General features: G+C 39.6%; 1 protein-coding gene across 1 annotated transcript; it reads left to right on the top strand.

Annotated features, from left to right (window-relative positions):
• Nucleotides 1-7,832: 7,832 nt before the first annotated feature.
• On the top strand, nt 7,833-8,834 carry LOC128668546 (uncharacterized). Its single transcript, XM_053741705.1, has one exon. The coding sequence runs from the start codon at nt 7,833-7,835 to the stop codon at nt 8,832-8,834; it is 1,002 nt and encodes a 333-aa protein (XP_053597680.1).
• The last annotated feature ends 7,200 nt before the right edge of the window (nt 8,835-16,034 follow it).

Raw genomic sequence — 16,034 nt, 5'->3', positions numbered from 1 at the left:
CGAGATGGAATCGCAAATACACGTGATTTGCGTCACTATTTCAATCGAACCGGAAGTTTCTATAAATCTGTGAGGATTTTTGATGGATAAAGAAGTCGATTATTGCTTTTTCAACGCCTAAGCGGAATCCTGCAATAATTGACTGCAAAAAGATGTCAATTTTAGAATGCCTTATTGATGATTTAACGCCGAAGCGGATTCCTGCAATAAGGTTTAAATAGAAATTATTAAAGTTCCTCTTATTGACTTTTCAACGCCTGGGGCGGAATCCTGCAATAAGAGTGCACGAAAGTTCGACGTTCGAATATCCGCGGACCGTAAGTTAGAAGAACCGACTAGCCAAGAGCTATGGGTGCTCAGGCTTTTTATAAACTTTGATTTGGTGATTGATGGGGAATTTTTAATTATTGTCATTGGTGGAAGGCGACGACAGTTTATTAATTGTTCGTTCAACTTATTGCAGTAATCCTCCCACTATTCTTTGTCGCATAAAAAGGTTCCTACCTTTTGAGGAAAAAGCTGACGCTGCGTATTCGCGCGCTTTTGAAAAGAAGAGCTCTGTAATAATTATTTTAAATAATTATTAGAATAAAAAAAAAATTATTTGGACATAACAATCCCCCGGAAAGTAAGAGGGTTGCAAAACTCTCTTGCTTTCCTAAACATATGTCCCCTCTTTTACAAAGGCTCGCGATAACGCTTACAATTCTAAAAAGTCTTAAAGCTAGGATATTACATAATTTTATAAAATATACAGAAGATTAATTAAATTTTTTTTCTGATCTTTCTAAATATATGTATTTATATATGTAAATCTCTAAATATATATATATATATATATATATATATATATATATATATGTATATAGTTATGATATGATTTATATATTATTATATTATTTTATATAGTTTTCCTCTAAAATTTATTATTTTCCCATCACCAAAATCATAACAATTTTAAACATTACGTAGGATATTTATCAAAAATTAGGATTATAAGCCTATTATGTAGTTTATCTCTCTACATGCATAGATGCATACCCATTTGTATATGTGTACGGATGACCTTGAGGCTGTAAAAAACAAAGTACCGAAATAGGCTGGAGAAAATAATTCATTTATGTTGTGCGAATATGCATTTAGCCGACATCTAGCGATGTTTAATTGCGAATAGGTTTGCCGCGTCTGCATGAAGAATTTGATCTCCGGCTAACGTCTTATCTCAAGACGCATTCCGCTGACGCTCCTTGCGATTTATGAGTAGCAATACTCAGTGTAAAATTAACATTGAAGCCGGCAATTTCGGTAGTTAAGAATATTTTCAAGTAAAAAAAAAAAAAAAAAAATGTACACAACCCACCAAAATTATCGCGGTTTTTCAACTTGGTTTCAACTGGTGAGGCACCGGTTTCACTATGTTGTGAGTATATTTTATCGTTTTACCTTTAAATAAAAAAAAAAAGTTAGTTACAGGGAAAAAAGAAAAAAAAAATTTATTTCTTTTTTTTTTTCAGGCGCTGTTGGAGATAGGCATGAGGGTGGATGTATTCACCAGGCCAATCAACCCCCTGGTCGGAATGCGGCTGCTTTTAGATATAAAGGAGCTCGTGGGGGTTCTACCTCCCGAACTCGAGGAGGTCACACGATATTTCCGTGCCTTCTGGGCCATCACGCCTCCTCGGGTTCAATTGGCGGCTCCGAATGTGGCGGATATCTGGATCCTGGCCACCAACATTATCGAGACGGCCGAGGACCTTATGATGTAAGGAGATAAGTCACATTTATTGGAAGGTGGTTTTTTTTTTTTTTTTTTTTATTGTTTTATGAAATTTCGTTTTTTTTCTCTTTTTTTTTCAGAGCCGACCTGCCCAGAGCCCCTGAGGAGCCTCTTGAATATCAGCCCTTCCCAATAGCGGGTTGAGAAGGCCTCGGTGGAGGAGGAGAAAAAAAAAATAAAATAGAAAAAACTTCTTTCAAAATAAAAAAAAAACGACAAAAAAAAAAATTTCCTTTTTTTTCTCTTTTTTTTTATAACTGTTCTTTTTTTTTGTTGTTACATTCTGGCTTATCTATTAATTAGACAGAATAATTTTAAATTGACCAGGTTGACGTCGTTAGGGTGTCAATCGACCCCAGGTGCGTCAGCTGTTGACCTTCCTTTATTTTATGCGAAAATGTTTTGATGACTTACCATGGTGGAGATTATGGGCCCCATAAGTCGGCCCAAATAATCCCTTTCTTACGTAGTTTCTTCTCCTCCGCCGGTGCGTACTCGTCCTTGCCAGTGGCCTTGAAATAGGCCTCAGAATAATACCCGTAACGAGGGTCGTGGAAAGGGATGCTCCCACTAGGCGGACGGCCGGATGGAACGTCCACTGGAATCAACTGCCAACCCTCACTGATACCAGTCCAGAAGACTGTGTTCTCCCTTGATGCTTCCTCTGGACAAGACGAGCCTGGAGGGCCCGGTTCCTCCTTAAGCGCGAGTGACTCCAGCTGCTGAATAACACCACCAGAACCCGACGAGTCGCGAACTTCACTCGACGCGATACCAGAACTTGGTAACTTATTAACCGGTTTTGGAATGACCAACGTTACCGGATCGAGGAGGACTTCCTCGGCAACGATCTCTAGGCGGGAACGTTGGTGAACTAAACGACCGAGATCCTCGTGGATCGTTCGAATGATCCGGCGGAACTGGGCCTTTTTGCCTGACCTTCGGCTTCTCGGTATGAATTTTTGGGATGCGCAAGGGAAGTGCTTAGGCTGCCTGTAGCAGCGCCCAATATGAGGTATGAGATTATTAGGCTGCCGGTGACAGCGCCCAAAGTTTAAAATAAGGAGTGCGTATTTGGTAAAGTACGGATATATATTTTTGGCTTAAAGTCCGAGTGACAGGATCAAGCCAGCAGTTTTATGTAGAGTTCTTAGCTCTACTAGATCTTGTGACCGACTGCCTTGATTCTGTCCCTCCTTGGTATTATACATTATCAAAAGTGTTAACGTTGCATCTCAGGTTTCCTATGAGAGAATCGTCGTGGCCCGGGTCTCATGCGTCGTCATCTGTTTAGACTATCCGCGAGCCACGGCGACTCTCTTATCGCAAGAGATTTCCGTTACATTGTTGGCGATAAATAAAATAATATCGCCAACAAAGTAACGATTTATTAATTTATTATTTAATTATTATTCTAAGAAGTGTCGAACCGTTTATTCGCCCACCGTGGCGAATAAATAATTCGACACCTCAAAAAAAAAATTTCGAAAAAAAATTTTGTTTAAATTTAATTAGAGCCAGAACGTAACACCTCCCGACTTAAGTAAGTCGCGGCGCTTTAATAAAATCGGTGCGACTTCTATTATAAATAAAGTGGCTCGATATAAATTTAAATTGATCATGAGACTGACTCTATATAAACCAAAAGTTAAAATCAATTTTGAATACTGTAAAGAAGCGTTCTTGACTGTAGAATTTAAACCTATACCTGAGACACAACGTTTATAAAGTTACTTAAACTTAGTAGTATGAAACTAAACGTTAGTTTCTAGGAATTGAATTACCTCCCGACTCGGTCGTTTGGTATTATTGAAATGATTAATCTAAATTCGTATTGATATACGTTCGCCTTGCGGTAATTTCTAAGTTAGTCAAGAAGTAACTGCTTAAGTCGTAATTCATACTGAATAATGAGGTAGCTACCTCCCTACTTAAGTCAGTTAGCAACTCCTATATTTATCTGTATTTATAATAAACAAAGTAATTAAACCTAAATTCATGTTTGTAAACATTTTTAGTTATCTGGTACTTATATACTGCGTATAGTTATTGACAAATATGACATTTTCCTGATAATAACAGGTAATTAATAACAGGTCCTTAAAAATCAATTTATTGTATTCAAGACAGTTCCCTTAAATTTCTAAAATGTTTATATGAAATTGGCACAATCTGGCTTTCGCGTTCACTTGCGATTTTCACTCACAATGTTCACTCGCGGTTTTCCGCACGGTTTCTCAAACGAGCTAACATCTCACTGTTTGTACACTCATGGATATTGGACCTCAGTGGTTGATCTTCGAGTTGTCGATTCAGCTCTGCATATGATATTTCTTGAGGTGGCGCAGACTTATGAGGTTCAGGTTCTTCATCGATAATTGATATACTGGACCTCGGGCGAGGTATGGGAGCCTTGCTTCTTTGACTCTCTACATCCAAGTCGTACCTTCTGCGGTGATGGTGGTGCAGTATGAGATTCGCCAATGTGTCCCATATTGCTGTTACTAAGACTAAGCTGCAGCCCCATATGCCATACAATGCGTATGGATGAAATATCGTGTCGAAAATGAACTTCAGAAGTCGCAATACCAACATAATTGACAATATGCCAGCGGTAACGGATCCGAAGTCAATTAAACTTCGCAAGATTCTCTGCCCTGTGGTGAGCGCTAATTTTTCTAGCGCTTCTTCGTCGAATAATCCCAGCACGTTGATGCTTCCTGCAGGTATGTCTCTTCCAGCTGCTCCGATGGCTATGGAATTGAGCAGTGCTGGTCTCTCAGCCGGAAACATTATCCGGTTACGTAATTTCTCTAAATCTTTCGGAGAGTAGATTCCTGACGTTGCCAGATGCTCTGGGTTTTCATAGTTCCAAGTCGGGACTGTCAGTGGTTGAAGTTGTCGTGGTGTTGGTGCCCGAATACCTTGAGGCGTCAAGTGGTACCACGCTCCATCAACAAAGTACCCTGTGGGTAAGATAGCGTTGCACTCGATGATAGTCCCTCTTTTCAGGAGTATCCTTGACTTTGGAGCTAGGAAATAACTTTGATTATTGTACGTTACCGGAAGTTCTTGATAACAATGTTCGTCCTGACGTACGCGCACGGGCACAGGTAGGCACTTTGTAATGTGCACTTGTTCACCCGCAACGGTGGTGTAGTACCCTGGGCTTTTCATAAGTGCATAACCGAACTCGTCTGGGGCCAGTGATGACAAGGCCAATGCATTCATCAATATCGGACGCTCTAACTCACAACGTCTAACGAGGACGTCATGCTAGAGGTTTTGTATTTGCTGCCTTATAAATTTCTCGACGTATATAAACTTGCTATTTACATACGCGAAAATATCCATATCCTCGGTGTTAATCACTTCTATTTGCATAGTGTAGTCCGTGGTTTTAAGGACCACTATGAAAAGCTTCGGGTGCTCCGCTTTGATAACGTTGTGCCCGCACACTTCTACCTCACCTCGCTGAGCCAGCGGGAAGGTGATATCTTCTGTGGTGAGTGAGTAGACATCTAGATGTCCCTCTTCCCCGATGATTCTCGTAGCCGATCCGTGGTAGAGCAACGCGTATTTCATAAGGCACGAGTCTTTTAGAGTTTCGCTCCAGAACGCTGTCATACCTTCACTGGTAACGCAAGAAAGTTTCTGCGCGTCACATCGCGTTCCCGATCTTAAAATCACTTGATTAGTTTTAGTGTTCAGCGTTGTTTCATAATCGGAAAGAGATATTTTAAATAACCCATCGGCTACGCCTTTTTCCCAAGTACCCCACGAATCACTAAAGACACCTACCGCACACGTACCGTCCGTATGATGATCGCCGGCTAATATCGCCTGTCTAAAGTTTGTAGTGTTCATTTTCAATTCGATCATGTGGACTCGATCGTAAAGCCAGATTGCACCTGTTTCGTGCATTTTCTTACATCTAGTATAATCCATATCTAAATAGTATTCCCCACGTCCGTTTAACATGGAGGATGTATGGGAGTGCATTCCGCAACGCTGCACTACTCTATTTATCAATATCTTACACTCGATCACGTGAACGTGAATTATTTCAGCCGGTTGTAATAGGCTTACGATTATCTTTTCAGTTTCAGCTTTCCTTGCGGGGAAATTGCACTCCCCTACATCTAACTGTGATAGCGTAGTCATATTCATTGACGACCCGCTGCAGTCATATCCAACCAGGCCCAAGGAAAAGGGAAGGAGTCCCAGCAGTATCACCAATCCGGTCATCTGAAAATTATATACGAGATATTCTTAGCTTGTTGAGGTGAACCATTTTCACTACCCCATCTATATCTACTTCGGCCGTCTCGTGTCGACCGATCGCGATTACATCACGAGGACCGGTGTACTGCGGGTCTCCTTCACTTTTCCTTGGTTCCCGTAGTACAAATACCCTAGTTTCAGGTTTAAACTGGTGTGAGTTTATCTTCCTATCATAATTAAATTTTGATCTAGCTTTAGCCTGATGTAAGTTCTCATTGGCAATCACTTCTGCTTGTCTTGTCTGTCTAAACAATTGCTCTAAATAACTTGCATATGTCTCATTAGGTTCTTCAATAGTTTGTATGCGAGAAGGAAGACGGGGTGATTTCCCGAATACTAGTTGATATAGAGTGAATCCTGTACTCTCATGTTCACTTACATTATATGAAAATGAGGCTATGTCTAGGCATTCGTCCCAGTCTTCATTCTCGCCTATATAATTTTTCAAGTATTCTTGTAATACGTGGTGAGATCGTTCCACCGACCCATTACTCTGAGGTCTATATGCAGATGTATGATACTGTTTGATTTTATATTTTTTTGCAATATTTTTATGATAATTTTTAGTTGTTAAATGCATTCTAACTCAAATGCTCTTATAATCTTCACAAAAGCAATTTTTAATGATGACGAAGTTTCTTAAAGTCAATCGCGTCTCTTTAAACTTTAAATGCCCGAAGGAGTTACACGCGCGCGTTTTTCGCGCCTCGGATCTCGGTTATAAACAAATGATGCTTCGTTTGTTCGTCAACAGACGCTGTTTCCGTAAACGATCAATTTTACGTATAAAGTTACACGGTGTGCATCAGCTATTGGGATTACTGCGTTCTTGAAATAAAATTTAAAGGTATTTAACTAAGTATTTATATATTTTTATTTTTATAATTATTATTAACATTAAGTACAGTGTGTGTTTTTTAATGAATAAATAGTGTAGATTATTTAAATTATTAATAGTTAAATTCACGTCCGACTTTCTAAGTATCGCGAACGCGTTGGTTAGAGTTTATATAGATTTAATTGGTCATCGTACTATTGCTACTGTTTCTGTTTTTTTTTTTAATTAAATATGGATTTATCAGAGCCTTCTGCTAAAAAATCCAAAAAATCTCGAGTCAAGACTTTCCAGCAGCAATGGTTCGATGATTTTCCAGAGTGGAGACAATGGGTGAATGAATGTCCGTCAGACCCCACGAAATTCTTTTGTGTTGCGTGCGATATTTATTTAACTTGCGGTAGGTCAGAAATTGACAGGCATTTAAAAACAGATAAACATATTCAGCTCACGCGTACCCATCATCTTAGAAAAGGTATTGTTCATTCTAATGTAGGCATTTTAGGAAATTTAACTCTTTCACCAGTTAGCTCTCTCCCAGTTAGCTCTCCCCCAGTTAGCTCTCCCCCAGTTAGCTCTTCTCCAGTTAGCTCTTTCCCAGTTAGCTCTCTTCCAATTAGCTCTCCCCCAGTTAGCTCTTCTCCAGTTAGCTCTTTCCCAGTTAGCTCTTTCCCAGTTAGCTCTCTCCCAATTAGCTCTCCCCCAGTTAGCTCTCCCCCAGTTAGCTCTCCCCCCGTTAGCTCTCCACCAGTTAGCTCTCCACCAGAGGCCAGTTCCCTGCCATCTTCTTCTGGACTCAATTTTAATGATCGAGTCAAAGCTGCCGAAATTAGATTTGCAACTTTTGTTGCTCAACATAATATATCTTTTTCTACTGCTTCGGACATGTTGAAATTATTTCAAATGATTGGTAAGGAACCTGCTATTCTTCAAAAAATGGCCATGGGTAAAACTAAAACTACCAAAGTAATTAATAACGTTGTTAGTGTCCGTGAGTCAAAAAGGGTTGATGAGGTTGTTAAAAACACCAAATTTTCTGTTTTTGTTGACGAGACTACTGACGTTACTAATGAAAAATGGATGACTTTGATGGTTCGCTACGTTGATCCACAAACTTTACTCGTTAACACCGAGTTGTTGAAATTAATCCATATCGATGCTATTAACGGTAGTGCCGACCGATTGGTTCAACAATTCATCAGTGCGATAGCTGAAAAGGAAGTTCCTCTGCATCAAATCATTAGTCTTGCCTGTGACAATGCTTCGGTCATGGTTGGTCGAAATAATTCTTTCAAAGTTCATTTGAGTAAGAAAATCCCTAACCTTTTAACTCTCCCCTGCATTTGCCATTCTTTAGCACTTGTCGCTAAAGATGCCAGTACTGCCATACCCTCGAAAATTCATTCTTTCGTTGCGGATATTTCTTCTTTTATTAATAATAGCCCAAAACGAAGCGCAATTTTCTCCCAATTTCAGGATTTTTATGATGAAAATCCTTCTAAAGTTACTCGATTTGCTGCTACACGATGGTTGTCTCGTCAAATAGCAATTACTAGGATTTTAGATGATTGGCAGGCGATTAGAGGTTTTTTGATTGACCAATCGTCAGAAAAAAGTGCAGTTGCTGATACCTTAATAGAAACTATGAAGGATCCCTCGACGAAAGCGTATTTACCTTTCTTGCAATGGGCACTTGAACCTTTTAATAAGATCAATGCTCATTTCCAAGGAAATGATACGCTAGTCGGTCAACTGCAATTTTTTTCGAAAAGATTGTTCACTGAAATTCTGCAAAAGTTCATGAAATCTGCCTTATTGAAGCCTGAAATCTTTGACAATGGAGTTCACGAAATAAACTTTGGATTAATCACAAATCAACTTGATTTGTCTAAAGTCGACGTCGGAGCAAATTGTGAAGATTTCTTACGGCTTCAATGAATATCAGGCGATCCTAAATCTGAATCAATTGTTCACCAGGTGCGTGTCAATTGTTTAAATTTCTATGTAATTGCTGCTGAAAACATCCGCAAGAGATTACCGTTTGAAGATAGTTTCTTATCCAGTCTTACTGTTTTTGCACCGGAATTGGCACTCTTTGAAAAGGATAGGGAATCTTCATTTTTAAAAGTCAAAAATGTCTGTGATGTTCTTGGCGTTCCTGTAGACGGATCTATTCAAACTGAGTGGAATTTGTTATATTTTGTTGATGTGAATTTAAAAAAGCAATGGAGCAAATTGACATTTGACGAAATGTGGATGAAAATTTCCACTTTCACTTGCTCAAATAATAATATACAATTTCCAACTTTGCGCTTACTTTCAGGTCTCATCAGATCACTCCCCCATTCAAATGCTCCGGCTGAAAGGGCGTTTTCGTTAATACCTGAAATTAAGACGAAAAAAAGAAACGGCCTTACTGCTGAAACGCTGAATTCACTTTGTGTGATTAGATCTCTCGCTAAATCAGGAAAATTAAATCCCTTAGAAATGACGATAGATAAGAACTATGTAGATATGATGAATTCTTCAAATTTGTACCCTGACGGAGTCAAGGCCCCCCCGAGGAATGTGAATCTTCATGCGTATGACAGTAGTGATGATTGGGGAATGATTGAAGATTGAATATGTATTTAATTGGGTCCTGTATGAATGTTGAGTATTTATGTATTTAAAACTAATCTCCATGTATTATTTTCAGTCATTAAAAAGCCCTGCTCTTTTGCTAGTCATTGCTCTGATTTAAAGTTTAAGCTAGTCATAGTTGTGATTTCAAGTTTAATTAAGTATTTAAGATAGTATAAGAATTAGGTCAATAAGCTCTGCTTTTCTAAGTCAATTGTAATTTTAGTGCAATATTTTTATACAGTATTTACAAATATATAGAAGCTACAGCTCTTAGCTCTGCTTCTGACTAGTCAATCGTGTTAAAATTTAGTGTAATGGGCTAATAATTTATTTAATATCACGTAGAAGTTAGTCTTCCGCTCTTCTACCTCATAATATATTTAATATAGAGCCTTAAGTTTTACTTCTTTTTAGTTTATACTTGTTAATATTAGAGCCTTCAGCTCTACTTTTTATTAGTAAAGTAAATATAAAGCCTTTAGCTATAATTGAACCATGGTTTAGGCCTACAAGGGGATCCCGCCATGTAAAAAAAGTGGAAACGCATGCCAGGACACAGTACCTCCGGGGTGATGTGGAAAGCTGTGTCATAAGTAATCTTTCGTATCTCCTAGCCTCAAAGAGAGCTTAAAACTGAAAAAAAACATAAAAATGGCTTTTTTTCAAAATTTTGGCTTATTTATTGAAGATACGAAAAAATGATAAGATACCATTTTTTTAAAGCATAAAAATCTCTATAAAAAAGGTCTCTTGGTGCACTTTCGTTTCTTCAATAGTTTAGCCGCAAAAAAAGTTTAAATGTATTAGTACCGGACCACTTCATGCATTTGTATCTATCTATACTTGTGTATATCTATATTCACAAATATAGATATATAAATGCATGGAATGGTCTGGTACTGATACATGAACTCTTATTTAAACATTAAAAAAAAAAGTTAAAAATCTGAAAGAAAAAAAAAAAATTGTATCAGCGAGGACTCGACGACGGAGCTTATGCTTCCAAAGTAGTCGCTCACTCCACTTGACTGTTTCCACGGTTACCCGTAGTTCATAAGAACTATTATAAAAGCTGCGTTTGAGAATTACCGGTGTAATAATTATCAATCGCCATTCTCGCTAGTAATATTTACTAGCAAGAATCATAATATTTATAATTTATTGTTTTATAATAATTTAATTCTGAAAAAAAAAAAAAATTTTTTTTTTAAATAAAAATTTATTTAAAAAAAAAATTCGAATTTATTTTATATTATTTTATATTATTATTATATTTTTATATTTTATATTATTACACACAGCTGTGTGTGTGACTCCTCTGTGCTTAGTGGGGAGAGTAAATTCTCCTCCGAGCTCGGCTCCCTTCGGCTTCTTCCGCCGCACCCGACACACCAACAGGTCTTCCCAAGTTGTATGTGTCGCCCGCGCGGCAGAAAGTGGGGGGTCGTTTTACCCACGATCTGGCCGCACTGGCTCTAAAGCGATTGCCATCGAGAACTTAGTCAGGAGATCCTGTATAGTTAATATGTACTTATTTCCAGACGTAGAAGTATGCGTTGGGTACATAATGTCTAAGCCGATTTTGTCGAACCCAGCATCAGGGGTATCCGTGAGGACCATTGGCTGCTTTGTCTTAACTCTAATTAACTTTTTCAGTTGACAATCCAAGCATTTTTGAATATAATTGATAACATCTTGTTTAATTTTAGGCCAGAAAAAATTTTGTCGTATTCTTTTATACGTTTTGGTCATTCCCTTGTGATCTCCCACGGCTGAACCGTGGTATTCCTCCAAAATTTCTAATTTTTCATCCTCATTTGGGATACGCACGAGGTTAAGACAAATAGTTATTTTAACCCCGGTATCCGTAAATGCATCAATTAATTTCTCCTGGATTGTCAGCGAATTTATATCATCTATTTTACTAGTTTTTGCCACACTAAATAACTCTAGATCTAGTTCCATTACTATATTATATACAGAAGCCAATGTCTCTCGGATATCCTCGACCAATACGAGGTCAGTATCTCTGTATTTAGGCGCTGCTACTATACAGCGTTTATTTCCCCTGTAGGGTATTACAGTAGCTCGACAGAAAGTTAGTTGTGCGGGAATTTCTAAGACCTCAGCAAGGTCTTTGCTTCCTTCGTCACGAGGTTTCCCTTTTACATTAGTGAATATTAGTACATTATCTGATTGCATTGACAACCGATCACGCGTTTCGCGAACGTTCGGAGCTATTTCTCGCGTCATGGGAGTAGTATGCTTTTGCCTGGCTCGTGGACGAACCGGGGCATACTCCCCTTCATCGCTGTCTTCTTGATCCACGTCTTTGCGACCTTGGACGTTATCGTCTTCCGATTCCGACGTTTCTCTATCGGTTTGGAGACGCTCCTCTCCGATATGATCTTCGTTACCGTTAGCTTCGTCGTTCGCGTCCACGTCTTCCATCATTGTTTCGTCGTCCGACTCGGGAATAATCTGGTGACGACTTCGATCTTCGTTATCCGAAACCACCACCTCATCATCGTCGCTAGAATCGTTCGCAGATTGATGATCATTTGCGGGCGATTAATTTGGTTCTGGCACAGGTGGGGCTGAGGGCCATTCGCGGGGTCTAAATACGAATCGGACTGGAGGGGTCACCTGCTCAGGCTCGGTATCATTGTTTTCCGGATCGTTAAGAACGCGTACTTTGCGTCTAAGATCGTACTGCTTCCTCGTCCGTTTCACCCCGGGGGTAGAGTCATCTTCGCTCGTTTCGTCCGGCGTCGTTGCCGTTTTATCAGGATCAAATTTTCGTATCGGGCCGACCCGTGCCTCAGGAGTAAACTCCTCTGGTTCGTCAACCGGATTTCGAGAAAGAGAATCCACGTTTGAATTTACGCGACCCGGCTTGTAAACTACCTTATACATGTAGTCTTCCATGCTTAATCGCCACCTCACTATTCGAGAGTTTGGTGATGATACCGAGTCAACCCATGTGAGGGGTCTATGGTCAGTAACTAACGTGAATTGACTTCCATAGATGTACGGCCGGAATTTATTCACCGCGTAGACTATCGCGAGCATTTCTTTTTCGATGGTCGAATAGTTGCGTTCGGCTGAATTTAACAAGCGAGACGCGTAAGACACAGGTTTATCTTTATTTATTTCTCCTTGGCTTAAACACGCCTCGATTCCGTAATCGCAAGCATCAGTTGTGATGATAAATTCTCGTGAGCAATCCGGAAATTGTAAAATCGGCGACTCTACAAGTTTCTTTTTCAGCGTCTTAAACGCTTCTGATTGAACCTGACCCCATTTGAATACCACGTCTTTTTGTAGCAGGGAGGTTAGTGGCTTGCTTATTTTCGCGTAGTTGTCAATGAATCTTCTATAATACCCGGTCAAACCCTAAAATTCCCGAACCTTTTTAACATTCGTAGGTATGGCGAATTTTTCGACCGCGTCGGTTTTCTTAGGGTCCGGTTTAACGCCATTTCCTGATATTATATGTCCCAAATAATTAATTTCTTTTAAAAATAAATTACATTTATCGGGTTGCAATTGCAAACTCGCTTTACGTAGACAAATAAACAACTCTTTAATTTTTGCGACGTGGTCCTCAAATGTTTTAGAGTAGACGACAATGTCATCCATATACACAAAGACACCTCTGCCAAGCAGTCCCACCAAAACCTTGTTCATTAATCTTTGAAATGTCGGAGGGGCATTTTTCAGCCCAAACGGCATTCTAACAAATTCATAACGTGGTTTGGCGTAGAGGAAGCTGTCTTATGTATATCGTCCGGCTGAATTGTGATTTGGTGGAAACCACTCGCTAGATCAAAGGTTGAAAAGTACTCTGCATCGCCTATCTGGTCGATTATTTCAACAATATTTGGAGTAGGGTAAACAACTGTAAAAGTTTTTTCGTTTAAATCACGAAAGTCGATTACCATACGCCATTTCTTATTACCGTAAGGATCTTCCTTTTTAGGAACGATCCAAATCGAGGAACAATAACCTGATTCTGAGGGTCTACTAATACCCTTTTCTTCTAATTCTCTGACCTGTCTCAAGATCTCCTCCTTATGTATGGGAGGAAAGCGATATTGTTTCTTAAATACTGGATGGTCATCTGTAGTTATTATACGATGTAAAATCTCGTTTGTAGATCCGAGATTCTCTCCAGATAAATAAAATAAATCTTGATTCTCAAAAATCAGATTTTTGATTTCCATGCGCTGCCGATCCGATAAATCTTCGGTAACGTGCACGAAGTTGGTCATTTCTTTTGCCTGCTCCGGCGTTTTATTAGTTTCAAAGATCGTGAATACCCTTGACTCTACGACCCCTGAACCTCTTAATTCCTCCCCGATTCCCGACCCAATGTCTTTGGATAATCGTGAGTTACGAATAGCCCTGATAGGCTCCACATAGTCTGCATCAATAGCAGTTGATTGAGGTTCGCATGGAAAATCATCAATTACATTTACTGATTTTAAATTCATCAAAATATCGCTTTCATTCCGCCACTAAGAAGATTGTAAATCGATCACAGGCCTGGGAATCGAAATTTCAATATCAGAATTATTGTAAGCCCGTACTACCGTTATTATTAGTTTCAAATGTGCCTCCGATTTCGAGTTCGGATGCACAGTATATTCGAGGTACATAGCCATAGTCAGATGAATCGGGAGTGGTTTTAATTTCAATCACGGTAACAGACCTTGGAGGCAATTTTTCTATTTCCGTTTCAAAGAACGGGATTTCGACATCGTAAAACGTAAATAATTAGCGATCGAAGAAGAATCTAGCGCCATATTCGTTAAAGAATTTCGCACCCAAGATAGCGGGATGAACTGTGGGGAAGTCGTCTTCCACCACATTGAATTTAATACTGTAGCCGAATAATTCTACGTGGATTCTACCAACCGTATATACTGGGTCTTTATTTATGCCCAATAGCGCTTATTTATGTTCTTCGTCGATACCTTGCGGTGTATTTAACGCGCTAATTTTTATAATATTTACCTCCGAACCCGAATCAAGCATGATCGTTAAATAATTTTTTATATCATCGCTTTTGACCAAAATTGCCGGTACCTCGGTTTTCCTTAAATTAATTACGACTGTCGCGACGTTGACTGGTGCGCGACCTCGAAAGGATTTTTCGGCGGGCTTTGAACTTGTTTCGGACTCCCGTGGGACCCGTTGTCGTTCTTCCCCGGGAGTTTGGAGTTTCCCGACGGCCCATAACGAGTTCGCATAAGCGCTGCAAATTTAAAACAATTTGCGAAACTATGATTCATTTGCCCACAGCATGGGCACTTTTCCCGGTCTTTCTCGGGTTTTCTTTCGTTACCGCGAAGTTTGTTTTTATTATCGTCATTACGGTTTCTCCGGTCAACGTTATTGTATTTGGTATTAAATTTACTATTACTGTTGTTACTCAATCCTTTCTTCTGCAAGCAATCTCTTTCGGAATGACCGCGTTTATCACAATAGTTACATCGGAGATCTCTATTTTTTTCCACCTGGCACTCTGGCCTAGGCGGCTTAGACCTGTCAGGTTGATTACTTTGTGTATGAGCTATTGTGACCGCAACCGGTATTTGAAAACGCTTCGCGTTGTCTTCCTGATTTTTAAACGTGGCTATCGATGACGCGTATGTTTGCTCCAACGCATCGTGTGGCTTGAGTAAACACTGAACTTGCAGTAGAGGTGGAATGCCATTAAGAAAAGCTGAAATCGCATCTTTTTCAATTTTTAATTTTTCTGCTTCTAGAAGCGTACCCCTTTCAGTTGTTTCCGCATGAAGTATATCGCGATAAATTGTACGAGCGCGGTTTACATAAGAAACCATATTTTCTTTGGGTCGAATGATGATATTTTCTAGCTCGGCCTTGCATTGGTTCGCAGATCCGTGACGGTCAAAGACAGTGCGAAGAAGATTTTCGCACTCCTTCATATTGCTGTATTCCATGTTTTCAACTGCGATCCAAGCGTCGCCTTTAAATTTTTGCCGAACAAGTGTCAAAAACATAAATTCGGCACTCGGTGCTAGCATGGAACAAGCTCGACTACACGATCTTATAAAATCTAAAACTGCGGCGCTAGTACCGTCAAAGGTAGGCACATACGATAACGCGTCCTTGATTGTTATGTTCGCATTGCAGGCGAGTTCGTTCGGCCCACTGCTTCTTACCTGCGACATTTCCTCCTTAAGTTCTTGGATAACGCTTGGTGTTTTAGTCACGGTGGCCGTTTTCATTTGCTTAAGCTCCGAAGCCCAGCTTTGTAATAATTTAGTCATTTTGCATCTCTTTTTCCCGAGTAGCTACCGCGTTTTCTCTCTCAACCAGATCACGTTCCCGTTTATCCAGTTTTTCCTGGATCTCCGTTAAGTCACGCCCCCGGTTAGCTAACGTAGCTTCGCGTTTGTTTAATCGTTCCGTTTGAATTATTTTAGCCTGCTCAAGAAGCTGACTAGATTCTGCTTCACGCTCTTTCAATTCTTGTAACCT

This window comes from Microplitis demolitor, chromosome 9 (assembly GCF_026212275.2).
Source record: "Microplitis demolitor isolate Queensland-Clemson2020A chromosome 9, iyMicDemo2.1a, whole genome shotgun sequence".
NCBI lineage: Eukaryota > Metazoa > Arthropoda > Insecta > Hymenoptera > Braconidae > Microplitis > Microplitis demolitor.
Note: the sequence above shows the minus strand (reverse complement) of the source record. Positions and strands in the feature narration are given on the sequence as shown.